Source organism: Alosa alosa, chromosome 1 (assembly GCF_017589495.1).
Source record: "Alosa alosa isolate M-15738 ecotype Scorff River chromosome 1, AALO_Geno_1.1, whole genome shotgun sequence".
Classification (NCBI taxonomy): domain Eukaryota; kingdom Metazoa; phylum Chordata; class Actinopteri; order Clupeiformes; family Clupeidae; genus Alosa; species Alosa alosa.
Genome location: NC_063189.1, coordinates 41,330,167 through 41,352,208, shown reverse-complemented (window position 1 = coordinate 41,352,208; position 22,042 = coordinate 41,330,167). Strand labels below are relative to the sequence as shown.

Sequence of the window (22,042 nt, the reverse complement as noted above, 5' to 3'; positions counted from 1 at the left end):
CACAGAATGTCTGAGAGTTCTTGCAAAATAAAACACTCGCCTCAAAAGTTTTACTTGTGCTCAGAGCCAAACAGTGTCAGAGTACCGATCCATTGTATGATTGAAGTGTTCCCTTAATTTTTTTGAGCAGTATAGTTTATGCAAGACAACTTTTCTTGTTGATACTTTGCACCTTGTCTGTCATTTAAACGAGAGCCTTAAATGTGTGTATGTGTACTATGCACTATGTGTACACGAGCAAAATCACGGCGGTACCTGGATAAAATCTTCATAAAAGTGAAAGAAGAATGAGACAATGAGACATAACTTTATAGATTTATTTGAAATATCCATTATGTCTAGAAATAATGTCTTGCCAATACAGCTTGGGTCCAAACCTATTGCAAACCGTCCACATTGCAAACGCTTCAGCTGGGGTAAGGCTTTTTAATGGCCGCTTGATGCTTCCACTGATATCTGATTAGGTGGGAGCAGAGGGTGGGGGTACAGGGTGGAATGCTCTGGCATGTACCTGTCTTACCACACGATGAGTCACTGTACCCTATAAACAGAAAGGGATGATCAAGACTCGATGGGTGCACAAACCATCAAACACCAGCCAGAGTTGTCTTTAGCCTAACACCGGAAAAAGATTCTAACTAATGACGGAATCTTGGAGCCAGAGAGCAAGAGAAAGAGAGAAAGAGAGAGAGAGAAAGAGAGAGAGAGAGAGAGAAGGGGTTGACAACCTGTCCTGACTATCCCAAACTTATCCTCATACCTTATGTCACTAGAGGTCAAGGAGGATGTTTCTCAGTAAGTGTCCTCATCTATCAGAATGGGATGTGTGTGTGTGAAGGGGGCTGTGACTCACACAGTGACTGATCTGGCTCACCCTCCCTTCTCTGTCTCTCATCTCAATACCCTATCAATCGACCCCATGGGAGGGCTGTCAGATCCTAAGGGGGGGTGACATTTGTGACACACCAATGTTCCATGCGTGTCGTTACACAAACCAAACGAGTTTCAACAATTGCAAAATCCACCACCAGGTGAGAGGAGGAGAGAGGTGTGTGTGTGTGTGGGTTTCAGAGTGCGGCAATGAAGGTGAGGAGCTTCGACTGACTCTCGCCTCCCCTCCAGTACCTCATCATTTTTAATTAAAACACTGACTTTAAGCCTCACAGGTAATTGCGCATTTTGTGTAATTCAAGATGACAGTTGGCGGTGGAAAACCTGAGCAGGTTGTCAGTCATCTGATTTCATGGATGAGGTGAAAACACTAAGACACAGACAGAGTGAAAGAGAGTGTGTGTGAGAGAGAGAGTGTGTGTGTGTGTGAGAGAGAGAGAGAGAATGATTCTGTCTCGCAAACTTCCTCTTAACACCCTGCGGTCTCTGGCTAAGACTCCTTTTGCCAACCCGACAACAACTCGCAAGTGACAGCACCCTTCTCAGAACAAATTGTTTTGAACATGAGCCTGTTCTCCCTTTCCTCAGAATTAGGATGGTGGCCTGCGTGGAAAATTCTCATAGGGATCTCACTAAATTAAAGTATGAAGAGGGTCAAGCTCTACTAATAGAATTTGAAGGTGGCAAAAAACAAACAGCAACCCGTGAAAAAGCCTTACCTCCAGGTCATCTACTCTCACACTTCACCTTTTACAATATAAAAGAAAGCAAAAAAAAAAACAAACCAACAGAAAAAAACAACAACAAAAACATATAACGAACAGTGAGTGACTTAAAATATATACATTTTTACACATGCTATAATAAGTGTTCTTTGTGCATTCAATGCGAGTTAAGGACAACAACGAGAGATGGAGTTGGATGGAGCGTTCTGCATGGCCTTGTTCGCTGATCGCGGCCAGTGGCAAGTAGCACGCCTGAAAGAGCTGAGGCCAGTTTGCCACCTCACCGACACTGCGTTGAGCAAAGACTTGAGGGATTACAGTCTCCAGGTACAAAGCCCTTTTAGCAGATCACACCGTGTCTGTCTGGTGTATCAGACGCTGAGAGAAAACCAAAAGGCTTATATACACATGGATGCTTACATTCAACCAGTTCCTTACAGACATGGGGGAACTGTACAAAGCCAACGCTGTCTCCGTTGCCGTCGCCATCATTACCACCAGCCCCACCACCTGATCACCTTCACCATCCCACACAGACATTCACCTCAACGGAGATCACACAGATATACACTCAAGACATGGATATTCACACGACACACTGCATTATAAAAATACATACAACAGCTGGTGAAAAAATACTGTACCATGTACACTTTTCTGAATTAACATCGTTGTGAGACCCTTAACAGCCGATTAATTGATTCTTTATGACGAACACATGGTATGTAAATAAGAATATGTATCCATTCTGATAGATAAGGCAGAAGCTCTATTGTAATGAATGTATAAGGCATGAAATATGATATGGCAGCATTGAAAGAGAGTCTGCAGAAATGTAAAGTATGTAGATGTATTGTTGTGCATCCACAGCTATGCTACTCCTCAGTTGTGACACACACCACAGAAGCTCTGTGAGAGGATGAGAGGACGGTGTCAACCACACCAAAATTATTTAAATGCTTTCATTTTAACTGGGTGTGGATTTGCCTTTCTAGCAAGAGGAAAGGGTGAACCTCATGTGAAAACGGAGTAGTTATCCTCTAGAAACAAGAATAAAAACGAAAAACAACAAAGCAAAAAAACTGTTGCATATTCTTAGAGAATGACATGAAACCCTAAAGTCCTGGTTCTTGTGATAAGGAATATGTTGATAGACTGGCCGATGCAACTTGTTGCTTGCATTGTTGTTGTTGTGGTTGTTCACACTGGCTGAAGAGATGAGACACCCCAGGCAGCACCTGACTGCGGACCACATGTGGCCCAGATCTGAGGCAAATCTGGGCCAAGTCCACTACACAGTCTGCTACAGTCTATCTGTCACCCTTTAATGGAGTGAGATTTTCTTTGGAAGTCCTTCCAGAATTATACCGCACAGATCTAGAATTTACGCTTATGGCTGCCATTCAGAACGGTCGCTTGAGTTCATTAAAACATCAAACGGAAGCTTCAGTTAGCAACATTCTAATCTGATATTAGAGACCTTACTCGTCAAATGCTGTGTGGTGAGAGAAAAGGGGTATTAACCTGTGGGCCTGAAACAAAAACTGCTGACTCGTACTTAGTAAAATGTTAGTAATTAAATGCACATAATTATTAATATTCAATTTTTAAACTTCTTGGAATTTCATTTTCTGTAAGTAGCTTTTTTTTATTAGTGTCTTGTTTAATCATGGAGGATGTGTGTGACTCATGTTGTTTAGTGCAATATCTCAACGTTCAGCTTCATCCAGTCAAAGAGTGGTGATAAAGTTCACGTCTTACTTCAGGGGGTGCAGGAACGGTACAGGGTTTCATTGCTGGGGTACAGAAGATAGCTTTAGGTTTCAGGTTTAAAAGCATGGCAAACAACCATGCAGGAGTGTGTCTGAACGTACAGGAGCAAGGCTTTGTGTGTGTGTGTGTGTGTGTGTGTGCAATTCTGAGAAACTGTGAAAATGATAATTCACCGTGATATTAGGTCTACTGACAATCCCTCCAGGCTGTGTTGTGAGAGAGTGTATGTGTGTGCGTGCACAATCTTTCTCATCATGAAGTAGTGATAACATTCAGCTGCTGAATAAGCATGCACAGCCACTGCGGGGACTGGGCCAGATAACCTCCCATTTCCAGAACTGATGATGAGTGATTATTTAACACATTTATCATGCGTTCCATTATCTTGCGGGCAGAGCAAATGAAATGAGCTCGAATGCATAGAGTTAACTTCCGACGGTCACTTCTGCTGACACTTCAAAAGGAAGACAGTGCAAAGATCTTGGCCTTAAAACGGGAGCAGGACACACAGGAGTAAATAAAAAAGTAATGCCGACGTCAAAAACAACTGACAGTTTTTCAATGCTTGGGGAGGCAAACTGTAGGCAAAGTAAGAGTGTGTAGGGTTCTATGTGGATCTATGTGTGTGCGTGTGCATATCTGAAAATGAATGTCTCTGTGTATGTATGCATGTGTGTGTGTGTGGAGCAGAGGCAGCCCATTTGTTTGTGTAGTTGGGGTGAGGGGATAGAACAGTCCATGCCCTGACAGTTTGTCTTTTTCTCACCAGGGCGGAGGATCAAGAGAGAGTGCTATGCGTAGTGCTTAAAGCAGAGAGAGAGAGAGAGAGAGAGAGAGAGAGAGAGAGAGAGAGAGAGAGAGAGAGAGAGAAGGAGCTGCCTCAACCCCCAAGAAAAAATATGGCCGCCGGTCACAAGCCAACCAGGAGCAGGCCAGGTTAAGCAGCAGGTTAAGTAAGTACCCGCCCGAGCACGCTGTGCGCGCACACACACACATACATTGGCAAAGCACTGACAAAAACAAACACATGTGGAGAAAAAAAAACAACAAAATAAAACACAACTCCACGCTCAATGCTGCGGCCTCCTATCTCAGTCCAGTCCACCACCTGCGGAATCTCACCCCCCAACATCTCACTCCACCTCAGAGGAGATGCCGAGAGGTGAGAGTGTGTTTGCGTGTGTATGAGAGAGAAATATTGTGTGCATGTGTGTGTAGGAGTGTAAGCTATGTGTGTGTGTGTGTGTGTGTGTGTGTGTGTGTGTGGGGGGGGGGGGTAGCGTGTATTTTGCGTGTGTGTGTGTGTGTGTGTCTGTGTTGTGAGAGGGGAGTGTATGTATTGTGCGTGCACAATCTTTCTCATCATGAAGTAGTGATAACATTCAGCTGCTGAATAAGCATGCACAGCCACTGGGGGGAACTGGGCAGATAACCTCATTTCCAGAACTGATGATGAGTGATTATTTAACACATTTATCATGCGTTCCATTATCTTTGCTGGGCAGAGCAAATAAATGAGCCTGAATGCATAGAGTTAACTTCGACGGTCACTTCTGCTGACACTTCAAAAGGAAGACAGTGCAAAGATCTTGGCCTTAAAGCGGAGCAGGACACAGGAGTAAATAAAAAAGTAATGCCGACGTCAAAAAACAACTGACAGTTTTTCAATGCTTGGGAGGCAAACTGTAGGCAAAAGTAAGAGTGTGTAGGGTTCTATGTGGATCTATGTGTGTGCGGTGCATATCTGAAAATGAATGTCTCGTGTATGTATGCATGTGTGTGTGTGTGGGCAGAGGCAGCCCATTTGTTTGTGTAGTTGGGGTGAGGGGATAGAACAGTCCATGCCCTGACAGTTTGTCTTTTTTCACCAGGGCGGAGGATCAAGAGAGAGTGCTATGTAGTGCTAAAGCAGAGAGAGAGAGAGAGAGAGAGGAGAGAGAGAGAGAGAGAGAGAGAGAGAGAGAGAGAGAGAGAGAGAAGGGAGCTGCCCTCAACCCCCCAAGAAAAATATGGCGGTCACAAGCCAACCAGGAGCAGGCCAGGTTAAGCAGCAGGTTAAGTAAGTCACCGGCCAGAAAGACACGCTGTCAGACACACACACATACATTGGCAAAGCACTGACAAAAACAAACACATGTGGAGAAAAAAACAACAAAATAAAACACAACTCCACCAATGCCTGCGGCCTCCCTATCTCAGTCCAGTCCACCACCTGGAATCTCACCCCCCAACATCTCACTCCACCTCAGAGGAGATGCCGAGAGGTGAGAGTGTGTTTGCGTGTGTATGAGAGAGAAATATTGTGTGCATGTGTGTGTAGGAGTGTAAGCTATGTGTGTGTGTGTGTGTGTGTGTGTGTGTGTGTGTGGGGGGGTTGGCTATATGCGTGTATTTGTACGTGTGTGTGTGTGTGTGTGTTAGAGTTAGAGCACGGTCCACTGAGACACCAGTAGAAGCAGCAGGAGCAGCATGAGCAGAGTGCCAGGCAGAGGAGGAGGGGGGCCGGCTCCTGTGACCCGCACCACTGGGGGACGCTTGGGGGAGGACACCTCCGGGGAGCTGCCCTGGACGACCACGCGGCCGGTCACGTCAGGGCTCTCCCGATGGCCTGGGGAGGGAGACACAGAGGGACAGAGAGAAAGAGAGAGAGATCTATTGAATCAGTCATTAAATCACAAAGCCATGGCACCACTGAAATACATGATACATGATAACAGTTTAGACATCCTGTTAAGATTCACATTTCATCCACAGATTCAAAAGACAACAGAGGGAGAAAAGCAGAGAGGGAGAGAGAGAGTGAGGGACAGAGGGAGACAGGTACCGACAGAAAAAGAAGACAAGATGGCAATAAAGAGACTTTAATATATCTTCCTTTTATTGGATTTATTGGATTGTCTCAGAAAACACTGAGAGACAGAGAGAGAGAGGGAGAGATGGAGGGATAGAGAGAGGGAGAAAGAGAGAGGGCAGAGAGAGGAAGAGGGAGAGGGAGAGAGGGCAGAGAGAGAGAGAGAGAGAGAGGTGATATGAGGTGATATGAGGTGATCTGCCCTGGTACATGATGGGTTATTCAAGTTCAGACTGAAGAAGAATAACTTGATAGTTTGGTATTAAGAAATGATGCAAACACCTTTATACAGCTATTACTACAGGAAATGCATAAAGCATGTTTCCATGTTGACATTAGCTGCTATGCGTTAAGTAAGGCATAATGGACAACACAACGTTCGGGTATCGGAAGTTACACCTCGAAGTGCATTAACTTGTGATTACTAAACACTGTGGAGACCATTATCCCGCTTATACCACTGTTGCCACTGTTAAATGTGCTGCCATGAGTTAAAAAAACACAAGTCCTCTGTCTCAAGGCTAAATCAAGTCTCAAGAAATGAATAAAATATGTCAAAGTCGAGTCTTATAAAATTCAGTTAAGCAAGTCTCAAGTCCTCCAATTTGTGATTCGACTCAGACTTGAGTCAAGAGTCAGGTGATTAAAGCCCCCCACTTCTTCGCACACACAATGTTGACACACACTCACGCACGCACGTATAAAAACCACACACAGACAAACGACTGACTGTCAGGCTGGCCCTAATCATCTTCATGCCTTGTATAACGGACAGTTCTCCTAACATCATTACAGCCAATCACACATAAATCGGCCAATCCCACCTCCCCCTCCCCCTCTGCCCATCTCCGGCCCACAATTTTTATTTCTCTCTCACTTTCTCTTACTCTCTCATTCTTTTCCTCCCTCTCTCGCTTTCTCTTTCCTCTTTCTCTCTCTCAGTGTAACTCTCTTTCTCTCTCTCTCTCCTTCATAGTCTCTCCTTCTCTCTGACACTCTCCCATTCTCTCTCTCTCTCACACTCTCGCTGTCCTTATTCTCTCTCTACACTCCTCTTTGTGTCCTCCTCTCCCCCTGTTCTCCTTCACCTGTCAGTGGGCAGGTGGTGGTCAATCAGGCCGATCGAAGTGTATTAGGTCTCTCGGAAGGCCTCGGGATGCGCTCCTCTCTGCCCTAACAGTGGATTATGGGAGATTAAACTGAGTACCCAGACACGGCCACGCCGATGCACACACACACACACACACTTACACACACTTACACACACACACACACACACACACACACACACTTACACACACACACACACAAAAACACTCACACAGACATATACATCTCTCTCTTGAATTTCCCCTGGGGATCAATAAAGTATCTATCTATCTATCTACATATACACACAAACACACACATCTCTGGCTTTTGCTGACCCAGGATGTTACTGTCACGCACACCTTTACTCTCTCTCTCTCTTTATCTCTATCTCAAACATACACAAACTCTCTCTCCCTCTTTCTCTCTCTCTCTCTCTCTCTCTCTCTCACACACACTGACACTTCTGGAACATCGCGGCAGCCAAGGACCAGCTGTTCAGCTGTCAAAGGTACAGTGACCCCAGGCGGAGCTCAGACCCAGTCAAAGGTCACTTCCTTTGCCTTCCTGAAATGATACTCTCTTTCCCTTTCTCTCCCTCCCCCCTTCCCTCTCTCTCTCCTTATTGGTCTCCATACTTTGACTGTAGCTGAAAGTGCCCCACTCACAAATCTTATAAATAGCATTAATACCGGCTATGTCTGATGATGGTTGTGTATACCTCCTGTGTAAAGATCGATATCTAATTCCAAATCACTGACACTGAAAAAGGCTATCCATTGATACCAATTCACAGTTTCTAATGTAACAGGGCGTGCGTTGTATTGCGTTGTGCTGTGCCGAGCTGTGCTCTGGCTAACCTGTTTTTGTTGGACGAGCCGCCTGTTCGTGTTTAGAAAGGCGTAGGCATTCAGGTCACAGCAAGTCATCTATCATGGCTGGTCCGGGCATGAATCCCAGACATATAGCACAGTGAGCGGGGGAGCGCTGTCCTGTGCTGCTTTACGCCACTGCTGCTGCTGTCGCTGCTGCTTCACACTGATTCCCCTGATAGTATCACAGCAAAAATGACTCAGTGTGTATTTGTGTGTGTAATTATGTGAATTTGAGATTCTTGTGTGTGTGTGTGTGTGTGTGTGTGTGTGTGTGTGTGTGTGTGTGTGTGTGTGTGTGTGTGTGTGTGTGTGTGTGTGTGTCCTTGGCCAACCTGAGAGGTGGTGAGATATACATTCCCCTTTTTCTTCCCTTCTTTAAAATGACTAGTTCAGGCCATTGTGTACACTTTTTGAACAGAGATGAACACACAATTGCGGCTACTTCCCTAATGTTTGAATTATATGCTTTTATTCCATGCGTCTGGTCTGATATACTGATTGTATTGGTCTGATATACTGATTGTCTGTCAGACAACTTTCTACCGTTAGCCTGCCAGCTTCCATAAGCTAGACTAGTGTTCTTGCTTGTGCTAACATAATAACGTTTTCTTAAAAGATGCCTTCAATCCAAAGTCATGTCTAGTTAGACAGCTCTCTATCACGGGAGCGAGGCAGCGAGCCGCTGCCCGCCACAGTACACACAGCGTTTCTTGTGGCCTGTTTCTCAGCCAGAGAAGAGTTGGGGAGCTGGGCAATGGGTCAGTGTGGAAATCAAAGAGAGTTCCTGCCCCTGCAATCTGACGCCAGTGCAGTGCCAGCTCGCATTGTTCCTCCAGAGCACAATAGACAAAGCAGCTTATTTATCTCACTACGCGGTGAGGTAGTTGTTTATGCTAAGAGACGTGTTGCATCTGTTATGAGAAGGGCCTGGGAGGCCAATGAGATGATGGGCTGAGGACCAAACACTGCCTGGGCCAAGCTAAACGCTGCACACACATCGATCTGTACTCTCAGTGTGTGTGTGTGTGTGAGAGAGACAGAAAAAGAAGAAACAGAGTGTGTTTATGTGTGTGTGTGTGTGTGTTTGTGTGTGTGAGAGAGAGAGAGAGACCGTGTGAGTCCACATGTGTGTATGTTACGGCCATGTGTATCCTGTCTTTATTTTTTGCACCTTCTTGCCTGTCACTGGCCTTCTACACCTGAAGACATCAGTGAAGTCCACATGGTCGAGGTTAAGAAGTGATGACCAGAGAAGCTCCTTTGCCAGGAGTGCAAGAGAAAGCTGTAGCTTGGGGACTGCTGCTCTTGCCTCCTCTCAGCCTAAGACAGGGATCACATTAGCCAGCGGCAGCGGCAAACGTAACGCAAAGCTCAGACCATAATAAGTTTTATCTCGTTCCTAAGCAACACAAACAGTTTGTCAATTGAATACACTCGTGTTGTGCTTTGAAAGTTGAACCAAGTTCAACGCTCAGCTTGTTAAACGCTAGCGTTACGAACAGCGTTGCCACCGTTCCATAGAGAACAATAGGAAATCTGCTGCATGCCGCTGGCTAATGTGATCCCCCCCTAAGAGTTTGGCTTGCTGTGTGTCTTTTGTATTCTTAATAGAGTTTCTTCTTCGCTTTCTCACACACATTCGCTTTCTCACACACAAGTTGAGGAAATGGTACATAAGATATCAAAGCGTCTGTATCTGCTGAGGGTCCTGGCTCGAACAAGCATGACAGTTGATGATCTCCTGTTGATATATTTTGCTCTGATTAGATCTGAGCTGGAATATGGACTTCTGGTTGGATGTAGCAAAGGGCAGGAGGTGGAGCTAGAAAGCGTGCAACGCAGGGCGTTTAAGATCATCTCTAGAAGGGGCACTCAGCCTCTCCCCCACCTCCCATCTCTGAAAGAGCGCAGAGAGGAAGCAGCAATCTCCATGCTCAAGGAGATGATGACAACACAACCTTCTTCCTCCAACCAGACTACACCATACTGGTAGGCAATTGAGAAACAGTGCTACTCTCACCATATCCCCTGCCAGGACCAAGTGCCTCCAGCAGTCCTTCTTACACACTGCAGTTAGACTCTATAATGACAGAGTAATCAAAGCAGTGTGACCTTTATAATCCACATGGTGTGATATGGAATATACAATGTAGACACTTTTATGATTTTATTTAGACAAAAAAATGTCTGTGTGTGTTTTGGGGGAGTGGTGGGGGGTGGATATGCATGCAAATGTGCCTTTGTATATTTTTTAATAACTCTCCCAAATGTACTGTACAAAGATGTTGAGAGTAAAAGGTTGAGTTTTACTTAGGGTCAATGGAGGAGTGTAATCAGTATGTGTGTGTGTGTGTGTACAGTATGTGCGCAAAATTGTACATGTGTGTGCTACATCCTGTGTATGTGAGTGGGGGTGTGTGGGAGTGGGAGGGAGAGAAAGAAAGAGAGAGAGAGAGAGTGTGTGTGTGTGTGTGTGTGTGTGTGTGTGTGTTTGTGTGTGTGTGTGTGTGTGTGTGTGTGTGTGTGTGTGTGTGTGTGTGTGTGTGTGTGTGTGTGTGTGTGTGTGAGAGAGCGTATTTGTGTTCATGTGAGTAGCATGGTGCGATCCATAAAACATGAAGGTAGACATGGTACTCCAGAAATATGTAGACAACTCTGTGCACACAGAGGGACAGAATACAAATCCACCTACTGATTCCTTTTCTAATATTCTTACAGAAACACCAATTACCACATCTCATAGGCAGACACACACACACACACACACACACACACACACACACGCAACACTTGAACACTTGGCTGTAAATCTGGGTCCGAGTGTGGGGGAGCTTTTTAACCCTTTAACACTGGAGAGGGACCTCTATGTTGAGTATTGACCACAATATTAGCTTTGATTGTAAATGCTATTAGTAAATGCTTTGAATAAAAAATAAAATCACTCTGATCACTCTGCCTCAACTTCCAACAGGCTGTTTACACCATCACACACACGCTCTCACACACATTTCCAGCCAAATCTCACTACACGGGTGGACAGGACCACGCAGCATCAGTGCGTGTGGTTCACTGTGAGCACAGGAGGATGCAGAAACGGTAACGGCCGTCGAGCTCACAGACTGGAAACCCGACTGAGACTCCTCACGGAGGCAGGTGGGTGGATGATAACACCCTTACTGCAAGACAATAACACATTCAAGAAATTGCCAGAGATGTTTCGGACAGATAAGAGGGTGTGCTGCCGAGGGTGTGCTGCAGTTGTTCCGTAAAACGACTAGTGATTCAGAATGATGTCACATCCATGTAAAAACCCAACCTGGTTGCCTTCCATTTGTCGTAAGAGTCGTGAGAACAAAATGCAACAAGTCGTGAGAACAAAATGCAACTGTTTGTTAGTAATTGTCTCTTAGCAATTGTTATCAGATATAGCAATGCCAGTTTGTAATGAAGCATTACACAGTATTTTACACAAACAAACGTCATAGCAACATACCGACAGATAGAGGTTGGACACTATTGTTTCTACGACTGATTTAATGACAGAACTGCTAATAAACAGTGCATGTCTATCATATCTCTAATTTACTGTTAATGATTGCAGCCATCTTGGAAATTCGAGTTCCATTTACAACTTCCTGTTAGTAGCTCGGGAAAACAACTTGGCAATCGACTGGGGCGGACAATTGGAATGCAGCATTACTACCAACTACAGGGACAAGGAGGGTGCAGACATCCACTATGGCCAGGTAGCTCTGCTCTATGTAAGTCAAACCCAAAATATCAGTGTGTATTGGCTTTTCTATGTTGACATAAGCACTATCCAATAATAATCATAAGATATACATCACATTTAGTGATCAGTTTGATAAAAGAAATGATACATAGCTGCATTAACTCATTAAGTCCATGTAATGAGAACACCTACAGTATGTGCTATTTCATGAACTGTTTTGGGTGAGACCATCTGTAAAGAAATGCATTTCTTTGCTTTGAACACTGGCAGGCAAACCAGGTGTGAATGTCATATGGCATAAATGTCATAAATCACTATAAATAAATGTGGGATTGTCCTTGGACCATGCTACACCTTTCCACCAAGTTTCATGGAAATCAGGCCAGTAAATGAAGCGCAATCTTGCACACAGACAAATGGACAAACCACACCAAAAACAAATAAACAACACGCTGTATGCATTGTGCACTCTGAGTGGCAATGAACAATGCACCATACGTATTACAATATCCACAGTGATAACTGTTTGCTATGTATATGTATTTATGTACTGAAGTATATGCACCCACATCAAAATATATGGATGATGCAAGCCTTACTTATCTTAGAACTGTTAGATATGATTGTGCATATGTAGGCACGTGTCATTTATGGATGTGTGGTCATGTGTGGTCATATACAGCCAGTTGAAAAGAGTCCTTCTCCAACACCATGGGACTGCTTTTGATCAGTACACAGTTTTTCAGTGATACATTATAAATACTCCACATCACACAACAGGAAATGTCTTGTTTCTCCACAGCTCTTCTCTCACACAGACACCTTATTGCTTCCCAATCAGTCGCGGTGGCTTGGTTCTGGTGGTTTGCCATGGTTTACCAGACTGATGGTGTGATGTGGGTGAACTCTCTCTCAGTCTATTTTTTTAACCTTTTTGATTGCGATTGTTTGCTTTCAGTTATGATTCCGATGCACTGTACTGTGCCAGTTTAAATCTTCAGCTCAATTTGTTAGGCACTTTAGCACTCTTATGTTAAATGCGCTATATTACTCTAAATGGACTTGACTTGACAGTCGGCCTTGTCTGCAAAGTGGCGGCTGGCCCAGGCTGCAGAGGAAGACGCTGTGGGAGGTAAGATGGCGGACGGATGTCGGATGTAGCAGACACATAAGCAGGCTCTGTGATCGATGGCGGCTGTGACGAGAGTGCTTTGATGTGGGCTGGCGGAGCGTGGTGTGTGTGTGTGTGTGTGTGTGTGTGTGTGTGTGTGTGTGTGTGTGTGTGTGTGTGTGTGTGTGTGTGCGTGTGCTGCTGTTACTCTGTTGCCCTACGCTCGAAACCAGCATAGAGTCATTCTGAGAGAGACAGAGAAAGATGTACAGAGTGTACAGAGAACCGACAAATCCTTCAATCAATGACTGCTGTACATTTCCATGCACACCATATTCTGAATACGGACCATGTTCTGGCTATGGCAATATTCCCTGTATATGCATGTATAAACCTGGCCTGACCTTGGCTAATAAACCTGATGTACATTCAGAATAAGATATTTAGATATATCGGCATATTCTGAGTTAAGCAAGCGGTGTACAGTAGAAGTAGTATCTGCGTCATGACGTATCAATGGTCTCTTGGTCTCTGACGTATCAATGGTCTCTTTCTGAATTTCATTCATGACCACAAGAGAGGTGAATTTTGATTGAAGATTGGAGTCGCTATTGTTTTGCATTTTATCCTTACAATAGGCTGCTTTGAGGGGTTTCCACCGATTCTTCATCTGTCAGCAGTGCGAGCAAAACCTGCAAATTTGAGCATTACGATGCTTTCACCCATTGATAAATTCCACCATGACATTTAAACTTTCAGGTTTTAATACATAAATTGACCCTTCATCTTCACTAGTAAAACTTTCTTCCACACTTCTACATTTGCCAAGTGTCAGAGCATCAAACCAAGCTACCAAACTTCTCTGCATGAACATGCGCAGGCGGAATTTAACATTCCGGAAGGGGCATTTTCCGACTAATGTGTTTACAAGCCACAGTATTCCGGTTCAAAGAGGTATGTGCCAGGGTTTTTAGTAAACGGAATATGAGCTTAATCGGGTTATGGCAGCTGGAATAAGGCGTTTACATGACTCACTGACGATCAAAATACTGTCATTATTCTGAATAAAACCGGAATATGGTGTGCATGGAAAATTAGTCATTATGTGCAAAATAAAAAAGAAATGCACAAACCAACAAGAGAGAGAGAGAGAGAGAGAAAGAGAGAGAGAAAGAGAGAGAGAAAGAGAGAGAGAAAGAAAAGAGAAAAATAGAAAGAAAGACAAATGAAGAAAGAGCAAGAGGAGGACAGCATGAGAGAGAGAGAGAATAAGAGAGCAAGAGAGAGAGAGAGCAGGCCACAGCTGGTGGTAGGGTGAGGTGGGCCCATGTGGGGAGTCCTAAGTGGCCTGGTGTGAGGCAGATGAGAGAAGAGAAAGAGTCTGCTGCATTTATCAGCAAAAAACAAAAACGGCAAAAAGGCTTCTGCAATGAGGACACCCACTAGATGGCCATTACGACTAAACAAGAAGAGCGCTTTTTCCCCATTTCTACCCCTAAGCAAGGAAGAAACAATATTTGAGTGTGGCTAGTGGGGTCCATCTCCAGGCCCAGGAGCCATCTGGCGCGCCGGTCTCTGGCTGGGCTGCTGGGCTGCTAATGAGGGTTCTGACTGATGGCCTCATCAGGGCCGGAACCCGCTCGCTCGCTCACTCCCCGCTGACACTCCCCTCTCCCCCTCCCCTCCCCTCTCCCCTCTCTCTCTCTCTCTCTCTCTCTCTTTCCCCACCTCTCTCTCTTCTTGACCATTTCTCTACCCAACGTTCCCTCTCCATCTTCCTCTCCCCCTCTTCACCCCCTTAAATACCTTCCTGTCTCTGCTTCTGTCCAGGCCCAGGCATCCACATTCTTGTTGGCTAGACAGCCCAGCTGCTGGTGGGTGGAAAATTCCAGAATCAGAAAGTCACAAAGACATTTTTAATTTATTCCTCAGTCCCAACCCATACACTAAACTGCTTGGTAACTTTCATCACCTCCAGCTGTGTGCTAAGTAGCAACATTCAGGTGGCTGATTAAAACAAACAAACAAAAGAAAACATTTACACGCCTTGTGTTTAGGCCAAAGGTTTTCCATGCTGCAGGGGCGACAGATGTCTACATGGATGGAAGCTCTGGCCGTTTGAGAAGATATGGAGGAAAATGATGGTCACCGTGGCAGCCATGTGATCACCACATAGTCCCATGGCAACAGATGCCAGCATGGCCACATTTGGGCCGCACTGGCGAGATGCATTATGTGCTTCTGTCTGTGTCAGCGTCTCAAGGACACACACACACACATGCACAACCACATACCCACACACTGTGACAGTCTGGGTCTCTAAGTGAACAAAACGGACAGACGCCACTGACAGACCGTAGCGCTCAGTCCTCACTAAAACACCATGCACCACACCTCACAAACAGAGATGAGGCGAGCTGGAGCCCAAAGGCACCAAGAAAAACAAGCCTTTCTGGGCTGGTCCAGACGCAGAGAGCGTGCATTCCTGTGGTCAGGGCATGATTAGCCACTGACTGGTGCCCATTCAGCGCAGTGACTGATCTCCGTCAGCAGTATCTCAAGGTTCTGCTTAAAGAGCCCTCTCTCTCTCTCTCTCTCTCTCTCTCTCTGTGAATGGCTTCAGCAGACCATGTGCTGGGAACTGAGGGAGGGTGGGATGGGGTTGGGGTGCTCTCTACATGATGTCATGGCCACAAAGACACTCTGCAGCTTTTCCATGTCCCGGGCACAGACACTGTGGGCGCGGGAACGACTCCGGCCCTAACAGCCGGCCTCAGAGACCAGAGGGGGACAGAGAGGGACTATTACAGCCATTTGTATTGGTGGGTGTGTGTGTGGTTGTTTGTATTGTGATTATGTATGTGACAGGGCACATGTCTGTACATGTGGGTGACATGTGTGTGTGTGTGTGTGTGTGTGTGTGTGTGTGTGTGGTTCTCTGTGCAAGACAACACAGAGGCCAAGCTCCACTGCACAGAGAGAAACTCAGCAACCATGCCAAGGCCATGACCAGAGGCAGCAGTGTGAAGACAAATGGATACAGCACACCAGTACGTCTCTGCTTCAATGAGTGAGTGTGTGTGTGTGTGTGTGTGTGTGTGTGTGTGTGTGTGTGTGTGTGTGTGTGTGTGTGTGTGTGTGTGTGCCAAAAGTTTGGAGACACTTGGAAATGTTTGTGTTTGCAAGGTGTTTGCATGAGTGACTCTGTGTACACATATAAGAAAAAGCGTTAGTTCAGACAGGACACAGGAAGTCAGCCCACTTTCAACCATCAGCTGACATTCAGCTGATTCAGTAACACAAACCACAGTTGCCCTTAGAAAGAAGAAGGCTCTTTGGAGGTCCCCTGCTGTTCCCTTTGCTTGCTTAGCTCGCTCCAAAGTAAAATAATTGTGGAGCATACTCCTTCATGTTGCAATAAATGGCTGTTTTTCTAGATGAAAGTGGTCCTGGCTGTATGTGTGCATGTGTGTGGACATTTATGTGCATGTGTGTGTGTGGGTGAGGCGTTGCTGTGTTCCACAGAAACACAAAAGGCACACTGAAGATGCCACCAGTCATTGCTCCACGGTAGCCTCCTTACTGCATTCAGTTTGGTCTGAGTTGGTCAGTTTTTAGGTCATTTTTAGAAATTCATTTGTTTTCAGTAGCATCCAAATCGAAAAAAAAAGAAAAGAAAATAGAGTTGGTAGGTTGGTTATTTGTTTTACTGCACAAAGCAAGACATCATTTTGGACAAGTGGTGGCTTGGTGAGTGCTCCTATCCATACGTATGCCTCTAGGCCAGGGGTTCCCAACCTTTTTTGGCAGGTGACCCTATTTTGATGTTACAAAGCGTTGGCAACCCCAATCATTCACAGCATGTTGTGAGAGCGCCCATCTCATCTCTGCTGTAACATCCAGTCGAGAGCGGTACTTTGATTTTCAAGCATGATTACATCAATCAAAGACCTCATGCGGGTGGTTTTTAATATTTTTTTTTATTCAATGTATATTCTTATGTAATGTAGTGGTCAATTTCAAGATACACAGTATCTCAGCCGACCTCTTTTGAATTTCAGGCGACCACACATAGGGCCCCGACCCCAAGGTTGGGAAACTATGCTCTAGGTTCTCTCTTTCATGATATTCAAGACTGATTGCATCTCTTTCTTGCCTACACTGGCATGCAAAAGGGCCTCCCTGTTATCGAGAACTACGGGCCAGTAAGCTTGCAAGGCAGAGATGTGAGGTCAGGGGACGTGAAGGTGAACTGCCATGCTAAAGGTGGCTAAAATGACCTTCATGCTAAATGATACGCAAGGTGTTTTATTAGCCTTTCCTCATGCATAAATCGCTAAAGCTGAGCTACTGTTTGAGATATGAATGATGCTGTGTTTAATTCACTTAACCTACCATTTAATCAGAAGTTTTGTCTCTCTGCTGTTTTCACTCTTGCTTTAATGACAACCTACCTAGCAACAGAACCTGTTACCTCCCCACCTACATGTAGGACAAAAACAAAAAAAAAAAAAAATCTGTTGGGTTACAGCAAATGAGCATATCTTTAAGGATGGACTCATCTAGATTTCTTGGCTTCTGACTATGAAGAAGTGATGTGGGTATCTGTGTGCAGTGTGGAAAGTTAGATAATGTTGACCATGAAATGAAGAGGATTCTTTGCGGTGTAGATTTCTTCTGCAGGTCTCGGTTTAATTTCCACTCACACTGTCACGCTAATCAAACAACGCCGAGGCTCATTTAACGGCTGCAAGACCATTCTGAATGGCTGATTTCATGGTGGATCATTGTTTCATGAGGATGGCTGTCCTAGTGGAGGGAGGACAAGGCCAAGGGACGACACACACACACACACACACACACACACACACAAAGACAAATGCACACACACACACACACACACACACACACACACACACACACACACACAGACGCATTTTAGCCCTCTCCAAAGAGGCGAATCATTATGCTTGGCAAGCACAGACACAGCGAGCGAAGATTGAGACACTGCACATCTTTGAGCAGTGAAAAGCAGACAAGAAGAGAGCAAAGCAAAAGAGGAGAGGAAAGGAGGGATGGAGCGAGGGAGGGGCAGAGGGCTAATCATAGGGAAAGATGACTTCATTTGTCAGTCTGCATGCCAATCAAGCGTGCAAACTCATAGTGGATCCGGAGCGGATGGCCGTGCCAACATCCCCGCAGTCAGCCGTTTGGCCCACCAGGAATACTGAATAGGCACATTTCAAACGTAAGCCCGGTCAGTAGGCATTTCGCTCGACATTCATCAGCGGTCCCTCTAAAACACATTAAGGGGAAGGGATTCAGTTTTTTTTCCACTCGCTCTAATGCAGTACCGGCAAATAATTAAATGGGAGCTGGCGAATTGCAATTCCCCCAGGGGTGAAGTGCATTTCCTTACCCTTTCTTACTGAAACACACACACATATTGCCTCTATGAATGCTCATGAGTGAACACTACACATAAGTACAAAAAAGAACAAAAAAGAAGAAGAACGCGCACATCCAGATTTAAACAGGTGCTGGACCAGAATACTTCAGAAATAAAAAATAATGTGTGTGTGTGTATGTGTAGTGTTCAAAATAACGTATGTATGTGTAGTGTTCAAAATAACGTTAGTCCGCACACTGAAAACTCCGTTTTAAAAGATTTTAATCACCACATGTGACGTTTCGGGCTGAATACCCTTCTTCAGACGAAGGGTATTCAGCCCAAACGTCACATGTGGTGATTAAAATCTTTTAAAACGGAGTTTTCAGTGTGCGGACTAACGTTATTTTGAACACTACACATACCACACACACACAAACAAACACACACACAAAAACACACACACACACACACAGGTGGTGGTGTGACCTTGAGCCTGGTAGGGTTGCATGTAAAGGATCTGGGTGCCTAACACCCTGCATGTCTAATGAGTACTTCAAGGGCCCCCAACACCCCAACTTACACACACACACACACACACACACACACACACACACACACACACACACACAGACAGACACACACACACACACCTCCCACTCCTTGGTCATTTGAAGGTCTCCCTGGCTCTGCTTGTCTAGACTGCCCTCTGAAAGGGACTCATCTCTCACACTGATTTTTGACTTGATGATGGTTTCTTCTTTGTGAGTAATGCGTATGTGAATGAGTGAGTGATTCTATTTGGCCACGTGTCTGTCTACCCCGCCTGAAGTTGGTGCCCAAGAGGACATTTACTGTAGTCATAGCAGACACTTTTATCCAAATCCACTTACAAAGAGGTAAACAATCAAGGTACAGTGTGACATGTTAGTGCAGCAATGTTAGTGCAGCAATAAATACTACTTCCATAGAATCAAGTGACTGTTCTAGAAGGGGGACAGTCTAGTTTTAAGTGCTAGAATTAGCATGTCCAGTTGTTGCTTGTGCTAAGAGAGGAAGTAGCCTACTCTCTGAAGAGCTGGGTCTACTACTGTATACAAGATTGTCTTACTTTAATTATTCATTTTATGTTGCTTGAAGTTATCTGTAATGTCCTAAATCGTATGACAATAAATGGTCAGTGGACAGACTGGAACAAACTTCTACTCCTGTTTCATCTGCACGCATCACCAGTGGTAGCACAGCAGGGAACAACACAGGGAACTGAAAATGGCTCTACAGTATGTCTCAATCAGGCCACATCACAGGTGTCACATGGTGGGCCTGATGATGCACAATTCTGCCAGACTAGGCACACAATAACATTTTTGGGGGCTTTTAAGCCTTTATTCAGATAGGACAGCAAAGAGATGAAATAGGAAACTAGTGGTAGAGAGAAATGGGGCGGAACTGGAAAAGGGGTCGGGGTCTTGCGCTTGACATTTTTCAACCATTTATTTGATGTATTTATTCACCGACTACAGGTAGACAATTATATCTGTAGCTATTTATGTAAAGGATAATGGACGACACGGTGGTCTGTTCACAGAAATGAATGCACGGTCGAGGTTGTAAACGGCCCCGACGCGAAGCGGAGGTTTAAACCTCGTAAGAGCATTAATTTCTGTGAACAGACCACCGTGGAGTCCATTATCCCGCTTATTCCACTGTTGCCACTTGCGTTGTGTTCATTTCCTGTTACAATTTAAACGTTTTAATCGCTAAAACTGTCTTGTTTGTAGAACTACTTTCTTCCGACACATATCAACTAATTTCTCAACTTGCAGGACAAACTGCGTTACTAGTTCTAAATGGATGGTTGCAACGGCCAAAGGCCAATTGTTAGTTCTATCTCTCCCGTTGTCAAGCGGGCGTATCCCAAGATTCTGATGAACTTTAGCTTTGAAATATCGCTATTTTACTTAGCCTGCTGTCACCCATCTACTGTAGCTAAAAGCCACCTCCGTCATATGCTACAATGTTGCTATGTTCTGAACGTCTGCATTTTACAGCTTGGATGCAACGTGACGGTTAAGTTAAACTTTACAACGAGTTCGGCGAATTAATATACAAGTGTGATACGGCCAAAAAAATAGATCTACTTCATAGGTGTGCAAATAACATACGGTTAATGGTCGTTCTTAATTACGTAGGACAATGGGAAATTCAACCAAGCAGTGGAATAATCTGTTTTAACAGATTTTCTGATTCAACACATATACTATATGTGTTTATTCTATTTTAACACATTTAACATTTTTAGATGAATTAATCATCACAATCATAGGCACATGTACATGTGAGTCTGTACACAAGTGTATGCACCACATATATACATTTGCGTGCATGTGCGTGTGTCTGTGTGTGCCTGTGTGAGTGTATGCACATGTAAGAACATATACAAGGACAAAAAAAGGCTGGCAAAGAAAATTACATTTGGCCTTAAACCATATTACCATGAACACCTTGCTGGTTGATGTCTTCAACCAGGGAGTTCAGAGAGCACGTCCATCAAAGGTAAAGTGCTGAAAAACACCCTGAGTTCCGGGGAGGATGAAACGCTCGCCGGCATCCTGGAGGATGAGGTGCGGCTCGGAAAGAGAGAGGGAAAGAGAGAGAGAGAGAGAAAGAGAGAGTGAGAGAAAGAGAAAGAGAGAGAAGTTGCAGCATGCAGTCATTGCCCTTGATGAAAACCATTTGATCATTTGGGGAAGAGAACGATTCTGTGCCTGTTTTTGTGATTTTAAATGGCCCATAATTACTGTGTTCTACCGACAGACTGACATGTTGTGACATATGGTAGTAGTGCTGCGGTTAATTGATACATAAGTGTACGGGGATTTTCAAGGCACTTTGGCGGAGCAGAGGGAGATCTGCCAGGCAGAGCAGCCCCACATGATGAAAGAGGTGGTGTGCGTGAGTGTGTGTGTGTGTGTGTGGTGGGGGGCAGCAGTAAACGGAGATGCACTGCCTCAAAGCACAGATGCTGACTCCGCCATTTAAGAGTAGGACTCACACACATATACACAAAACACACACACACACAGCATGCACACGAAAGTTTAGCAACACATTCAAAATTATGTATGTGCAAATACTCATAAAAACATACACACACATACCCACATAGACACTGATGCCTGCCTGCGCACAAACTGCACACACACACACACACACACACACACCCTGGGCTCAGGTGCTGTATAGTGTGATGTCAGGATAGGTGTGGAGGAGGCTGCTTGGTGCGCCTCATTGTCCTGTCAATGGGCTGTAAAATACAAGCTCTCTGTTTTAGCACAGTGAGGCAAACTCTATCCAATGCACCAGGGTGCTAATCCACAAATCAATAGCTCTTACATTTTCACTTACAGCTTTCTTCCCTAACCACCCCCTTCCCCCAAAAAGGGACTACACACACATATACACAAATACACACAGGTATACACACACACACACACACACACACACACACACACACACACACACACACACACACACACACACACACACACACACACACACACACACACACACACACACACACACCACACACACACACACACACA

General features: G+C 44.9%; 1 protein-coding gene across 2 annotated transcripts in view; it reads right to left on the bottom strand.

The window, feature by feature from the left end:
• Positions 1 to 5,762: 5,762 nt before the first annotated feature.
• LOC125307624 (glypican-5-like) overlaps positions 5,763 to 22,042 on the bottom strand; it is a 154,072-nt gene continuing 137,792 nt past the window's right edge. For both annotated transcript variants that reach the window (XM_048263714.1, XM_048263793.1), the window contains one exon: positions 5,763 to 5,997. In XM_048263714.1, coding sequence (XP_048119671.1) covers positions 5,813 to 5,997 — 185 coding nt within the window. In that variant the 3' untranslated portion in view covers positions 5,763 to 5,812. The remainder of the gene's footprint in view (positions 5,998 to 22,042) is intronic.